Source organism: Prosopis cineraria, unplaced genomic scaffold (genome assembly GCF_029017545.1).
Source record: "Prosopis cineraria cultivar Desert tree isolate PC_DT_omini unplaced genomic scaffold, ASM2901754v1 PC454, whole genome shotgun sequence".
Lineage (NCBI taxonomy): Eukaryota > Viridiplantae > Streptophyta > Magnoliopsida > Fabales > Fabaceae > Prosopis > Prosopis cineraria.
Window position 1 is genome coordinate 42753 of NW_026555779.1, and position 7313 is coordinate 50065.

Below are 7313 nucleotides of genomic sequence, written 5' to 3' on the forward strand. Positions count from 1 at the left end.
ATGTCACCGGCGACGACAGCAAAAGCGGGGAGGGCGATGAATCGAGATCGCAAGGCAGAGGTTTTAGGTCGGTGAAAAAGAAAGAATGGAGATAGAAGGACGAGATCCTGAAGCTTCTCCCTCCCTCTACCAATTCTGATATTCAAATAGCCGAGGAAAGGAAAAAAATCTTGTCAAAAGAAAGAATGAGAGAAAATTATAAGAAAGGATCGAAATTTTTTTTATTATAACAAAAGACAAAGGCATTTTTTTTCCTATCATTCTCTCATAATTAACACAAAATAAAAATAACCTTTTCTTAGTGAGATTCGAACTCTAGACTTCTAGGTAGGCAACTTACATAGTTTTTATTGGATCATTACTAAAGGTGTTTAAAATCGATTCAAATCAAAAGGACCAACCCAAATTAACCCAAACTGAAAGAAGCCAACCAAAATTGAATAACAATAAAATTTGCTTTGATTTTTTTATAATATGAAAGCTGATTGATTCAGTTCAAGTTTCGATTTTGAGTACTAAAAATCGAACCGAATTGAACTAGACTTGATTGAAAAAAAATACTATTTATTTATTTATTTATAAAATATAAAACTATTTATCTACAAGAAGCATTTTGTTTTGAATTTTTTATAATAATATATGAACATTTTTAAGGACTTGAATGGAAATGCATAACATTAAATAATTATAATAATCATGCTATGACCATTATTTAATTATTTACAACTTGAAAGCCTCATGTATTTAATTTATCTACAAGAAGCATTTTGTTTTGAATTTGTATAATAAGTTTTCATTATTTATTAAAATATAAATATATAGATAAACATTTTTAAAGGACTTGAATGGAAATGCATGATATTAAATAATTTTAATCTTATAAATTAATATCAATTTTTATGATTAATTATTGTTAGCACATTGAAATTTTATTATATTTTTATATCTCTATTTATGAAAAAAAAAGCCACAAAGAATTAGATTTAATTTTAATACACTGCACCATAATGAAAATGGAAAAAAAAAATTAATAAGTGCATCGAAACATGATTCAAACCTTAACCAAATTAAACAAAAACCAAACCAAACCGAATCTATAAAACCCTTAGTCATTACTCTCCATTTACTAAAATAAAATAAATAAATACAATATTAATGTGTGAGATATTTATTTATTTATTATTTTATTATTTTTTAATTAAAATTTAGAGTCATTACACTAGTGTGACCAAGTTCGCCCAACAAAAATGTTGAGAAACCTTACTTGAATCATATATCTTGCAGCACTGAGACACAAGGATCAACAAACCTAGTTAGAGAAGAGATTTAATCTCTATCCTCCTTGGTTGGTGGAAGATATCCCCAATCTTTAATATAATGTTAATGAACTTTGCACAGAGTAAAACATACATACATACATACATACATACACATACATATTATATATATATATATATATTTGGTTACATTCTTAAAATTATTAAAAAAACATGCATCTTTTTAATTTTAAGTTTCTTTGCAATTAACAATTACTCTCCATTTTTATTTATATGGTAGAGAGAAAAAATTATTTCTCCTATTTATAAGTCATATTATTAAATTTTTATAACAATCTCTTTTATATTTTATTAAATGTTTGAGAAAGAACTTTTTATTACAATATATATATATATATATATATATATTCAATAGGGGTAAAATTTATTAGAGGTGATGAACACCTGACGAGCACTGCAGACGATTTTATTTGATAATTGACGTTGAAATATTGATTATTATGCTTACGTGCAGGCAAGACCACCCTGGTCTACCAAGTATGTCACCATCGTAAAAAGGTGGTGGAAAGGTTTGCAGCACATCGAGCTTGGGTGGACGTGTCGCAAACTTATGAGATAAGGAACGCATTAAGGAAACTGATTCAACAACTCAAGTCTCAGAAGGATTTTGAGATGGGCAATACGGAGACACGGGATTTGATAGAAGAAGTGAGAAACTGTCTGCAAGAAAACCGGCGCTTGACAGATTTCGACGATGTCTGGGCCACCGGATTTTGGGACGAAATTAAGAAAATATTACCATCCGAGCAAAACGGAAGCAGTATAATAATCACGACCAGAAAGAATGAAGTGGAAAGCCATTGCAAGGGTCACACACACCTTACTAAACCCTTCGTCTGAAACATCTTGAACGCCAACAGGCCGAGGAACCTTTCACCAGAATTGCCTTCCATGGTGATGAATGCCCACAAGACTTGCGACTATTGTCTGATGAAATAATCGACAAATGCAAAGGGTTGCCACTGGCTATCACGACCATTGGGAGTCTTCTTTCAAAAACAAATATAGACAACGATGATGTCAGCACCAAGTGGCAAAATGTGCATAAAAACCTAAGTCGGCTCTTGGCTAATGATACTGATGCTGGCCGGGTGTTGAACACGGTCATGTCTGAAAGTTATTATGATCTTCCTTATCACCTCAAACGTTGCTTTCTCTGCTTGGGTGAATTTCCTGAAGACTACCCTATCAACTGCAACAGACTCATCCGTTTATGGATTGCAGTAGGGTTTGTCAAAGAAAACCCAGAGAGGCCGGAAGAAATCGGAAGGAAACACCTCCAAGAGCTGATAAACAGAAGCTTGATTCAGGTATGAATTAACACACGCAGCTCATTGTATTGTTGTCTTTCATGGTTTATAATTCCAAAATGTCTGATTTAGACATGGTTGTCGATCATGTTTTTTCTCAGGCTACAGTGGTTGATTGTGATGGCAAAGTTAGAAGTTGCAGAGTTCATGACATGATGCGCGGGTTCATCTTACAAAAGTTTGAAGAGATGAACTTCTGTCAACTTTTTGACGATGCTGGCAGCTCGGACTTAAACTCTTCAGACTCACCACGACGATCATCCATTCAAAAGGATTACAGAGAAAATGAGCTTCAAGGGGTTATTTCAGATCCTGGCAAGGTGAGATCTTGTATTTTGTCCAACATTAAAGGGATTTCAACAACTTTCATGACCAAGTTCAATCTTATAAGAATATTAGACTTCGATGCGACGCTCCAATTGATGCTCTTCCTGAACAAATCGGAGACTGACTGCTCTTGGAATATTTGAGTTTAAGAAACACAAAAGTCAAGACGCTTCCCGCATCCATTGGCAAGCTTCAGAATCTTCTTACTCTACACATCAAGAACTCTTGTGAACATAGGCTTTCAGGAGAAATAAACAAGCTTGCCAAGCTTCGTCAGCTTCTATGTTATTCCTTCCACGGTGGTGAAATTGATCTGGGCATGGCAGCTTTTTCTTACCGTGGACTGCAGATCATAAAAGGATTTGGGAAATTCAAGGATCTACAAATGCTATACTCTATCGATTGCTACCACGTGAATGCTTCCATATTTATAGAATTAAGAAAATTAAAGCAGCTAAAGAAGCTAGGTATCACCAGACTAAGACGTCATAATGGAAGAGATTTATACAGTAGAGTCTTTAAACGCCTTACCTCACTGTGGATAGGAGCAGTGGACGAGAATGAATTTCTAGAGCTAGACTCGTTAACCAACCCTCCAAGGCACCTTGAACGACTTTACTTGGAGGGTCGTTTGCAGAGCTTGCCAAAATGGATTCCCAGACTCAAAAAGCTAGTGAAGCTATGCTTTTACGGCTCAGGAATACGGATGATCCTATAGATTCTGTTAAAAGACTTGAATGAGCTTTTGGACCTACGACTTCGCAAGGCTTATCAAGGTGGACCTACAACTTTTTGGAACTACATTTCCAAAAAGGGTGGCTAAGAAAGCTCAAGATTACGCCTCAAGAAGCTGGAGCACTTGAAAACATTGAAAATTGATGACAAGGCACTGCCACAGCTTGAGCAGCTATACGTTGGGCCTTGCCCTCAGATGGCTGAGGTGCCTGATGACATTCAGAATCTCAAAAAGTTACAGATTCTTCGTTTTTATGATATGCCTAATTCATTCACAGATAGCATCTTGCCAGGCCAGCGAAAGCACGATATCATCAAACACATACAAAGCGTGCAAACTTCACTTAAGAGGCAGCGAGTCAGCAGATACATCAAAAACTCTCTTCACTATGCTAATATCATGAAGAACATAGTAATATATAATAGCATGCTTGCAACATTTTTCTACTGATATTTATTGTTTAGAATATATAATAGCATGCTTGCAACGTTTTTCTACTGATTTTATTGTTTAGCCTGATCGGATTGAGTTATTTATCATTGATGCATGATGTTAATTATTCAGTATATATACGTCGTACAAAGAGATATTCAAAAACTTTTATTTGATAGACATATAGTTCCTTAAAAGAAGACACGCATGTTGGACATTGTTGATCGCTAATCTTGGTACTACCAGATGAAAGCAATAGTGACATGAAGAGAGAAAGCAGCGTGCTTGGCCTTGGCCTTTCAAATAATTAGCTAGTGATTCTGGTCTTGTTTTGAAGGTCGAGCAACCACATCCACGCGGCAAGACACCAGATTGGAGGTTTTGGGTTAATATAGCATCTTTGATGTCTGTTTTGGTCATCATGAGAGTACGAATGTAACTTGCCAAGCTTCACTCGTCATTGTTCTAAAGTTGTCACCCATTTAGTTTCTTTGGGTTGACGGCTTGACGCACATGTTGTCCCTTTCCCCATTGTGTCGTGTGAGTCTATGTATCACTATTCCATGTGGTGTGATTTCTATTTTCCAGCAGAAAATAAGCATTGCAGAGAAGCAAGCAACTTCGTTAGAGTAGGTGTCTTTTAGGTTTGCTGAGACAATATCTTCCTAAGCATGTGTCACTCCTTGAAAATAAGGAATGACCAGTACGAAATATGAAAACAAAACCTATATCTCGAAAGCCTTAACATAACGAACTCTAATTTCTAAACCACTAAGACATTTGAAAATAAATCGAACCATGTCCAATATGAATAATAAGAACAGAAGACTTAATGCTTTTGTAAAAACAATTTTTGATAGAATCTCCCCATAAAATAAGACTTCCTGAAAATTCTATGACGACATTCCTCAGTATAAAATAGCATCAACAAAGAGCTATGCTCCTTCTAATTGACAAATCATGTATAATATATATATATATATATATATGAATGTCCTAACTATAATTTATGTGGAGCGTCTAAATAAAATATACAAAACATAAATTCAAAATTTTAAATTTTACATCCAAGCTGGTCAATAACTTCTTCACTTCACGTCAAAAGATAGCCCCTCAATAGTCAACTCGAAGTAGGTCAACTATAATATCCGAGACCAAAATAATTTTTCAGTTAATAATGCCCCAATAATAAAAATTAAATGAATGCATGTGAACAATCTTAATGAATTTTATACACAATAAAAAAAAAAAAAATTCAATATAACACAATTACTTAAAATATTTCACATATTAAAATTCAAGATCAGCTAGCTTAAAATAAAATAACATAAATGAAATTAACACTTGCCTTTATCAAATTGAGTAGATCTATGAACAAAAATGTAGCAACATTTATAAATTAAAACCTCTAGAGAAAATATATATATATATATAAGTCAATTGTAAGTTCACCTTTTTTAGGACTTAACAAAACTAATAACAAATGTGGACACATAGTTCACAAGAATAAATAATTAAATGTCGCTTATGCCACGAAAATAACGTGGACACACAATCTATAAGGGTAACTAACCAAACGTGGTCGAAACCACGAAACAAATTTAGACACATAGTTCACGAGGGTAATACTAACAAAACGCGGGGTTAAAGCCACGAAAACAAACGCGAGTACGAGACCTACGAATAACAAACGTGAGAATAAAGCTCACGAAAATCAAACTAGCTAATCATTAACAATAGCGTGTCAAGGGCTAACGGAATTGTTATTAGCAATCACTGTTCTGTATAAAGTCCCATTGAAATTCATTTTTAAACATGCGAGAAAATCATCATTTTTAAAATAAAATTTTCTCTTTTCAATATCAAACTCGCATGAATTATTTGAAACATCAATCATTTTAAATATAAAAATTCACAACTAATATTTTATAAACTTTTTCACCAATTTCCATGATTGTCTTTGCTAAATAAAAGAGTATTAAAATTTACAAAAACATTTTTGTCAATCTTATAAATACATATCATGACAACTTCAAAAGTTAAAGAAATTTAATTAACAATAATAATCAATGTTAGGGAAACATATACTAATAACTGTAAATTGTTAAAAATAATATTCGATAAAAGGAAATTTATAATTTATAAATTGATTGAGACATTATTCATTTACCTGCTGCATTCCCAAATTGATATAACTTACTCCTAATTAGCCTTCTAGCAACCATGCTTGGTCCTTAAGTCCCAATTACTCAAGGAGTACCATTGTCATTTTCTTATATGTATAATTATAACCCAAAATCTACAGTCCAAATTATTTAGGAAAACGAAAAGAAAGCAAAAAATAAAATCTCAATCTCAACTTTAAAGCCTTTTAAAACATTGCATCAAACAATCTCTGAAGATATTTCCAAGATTAACATAGAAACACGCCAGCATTGGTTCTTAATTACCAACCAAGATATATTATTTCCCCTCCAACAATCTCCAGATCAAATTCTAACATTCATTGTAGAGAAGAGTGTTTCCCATAATAATTTAATCAATGATCAAATAATTATCATGTGTATTTGTTACCATAAACACACAACTTTCCTTTCGATCATTTTGTCAAACATCCTCCATGCATCAATGTTCAAACTATACTATCAAGCTTCTTTCTTTTCAAATCTCTCCCTAATAATTTCTGTCACAATAATATATATATATATAGACAGACATACGTACGCACACATTTCAAGCAATATCCATACTATTTTAAGTTTCAGTATAGAAATTAACCAAACTAAATTCAAATTTCAGTCCTTAATATATGAATACACTTGATTGTCCCATTCCAACCAAATCTCTCTTTTACACATTTTAACAAACACCTTATATGCATCAAAATTTAAACAATATAACAAACTATGTTACTCTTTAAATCTCTTCCTCAACAATCCCCAATTATCAGCACTTAAATTGACTAAAGCTTCCCAATTTCAATTCTTTACCCAGAACCAATTTCAGCTCAAAGACCAATATATACTCATTCACCTTTTTACAACACCAAAGTAATTAAAGTGGGGCACTCACCTAAAATAAACTCCCCAAGCTTCACTTTCAAATTGGAAAACTATAATCATTTTCTCCCACCCCCGAGCTGCTACAGAAACAAAGGGAAGAAGAAAACAA

General features: G+C 33.1%; 1 protein-coding gene and 1 long non-coding RNA gene across 2 annotated transcripts; one reads left to right on the forward strand and one right to left on the reverse strand.

Moving 5' to 3' along the window:
• On the forward strand, positions 1 to 3692 carry LOC129297163 (disease resistance protein RPM1-like). Its single transcript, XM_054935524.1, has 5 exons — positions 1 to 67; positions 1792 to 2126; positions 2198 to 2647; positions 2749 to 2967; positions 3141 to 3692. Exons 1-5 carry the CDS (start codon positions 1 to 3, stop codon positions 3690 to 3692), a joined length of 1623 nt encoding a protein of 540 aa, XP_054791499.1.
• A 542-nt stretch (positions 3693 to 4234) lies between these two features.
• Positions 4235 to 7277, reverse strand: LOC129297159 (uncharacterized). The gene is made up of 2 exons (XR_008590128.1): positions 7215 to 7277; positions 4235 to 5281 (listed from the first exon to the last, which is right to left on the reverse strand). It is a non-coding gene; the product is annotated as an uncharacterized LOC129297159 (long non-coding RNA).
• Between the last annotated feature and the right edge of the window lie 36 nt (positions 7278 to 7313).

Excerpts from the sequence above, each read along its gene's own strand:
- LOC129297163 (XM_054935524.1), top strand. The coding sequence starts at position 1 with ATGTCACCGGCGACGACAGCAAAAGCGGGGAGGGCGATGAATCGAGAT. Across the intron at positions 68-1,791 it reads TCGCAAGGCAGAGGTTTTAG|GCAAGACCACCCTGGTCTAC; the intron begins GTCGGTGAAAAA and ends GCTTACGTGCAG. Across the intron at positions 2,127-2,197 it reads TCACGACCAGAAAGAATGAA|GCCGAGGAACCTTTCACCAG; the intron begins GTGGAAAGCCAT and ends GAACGCCAACAG.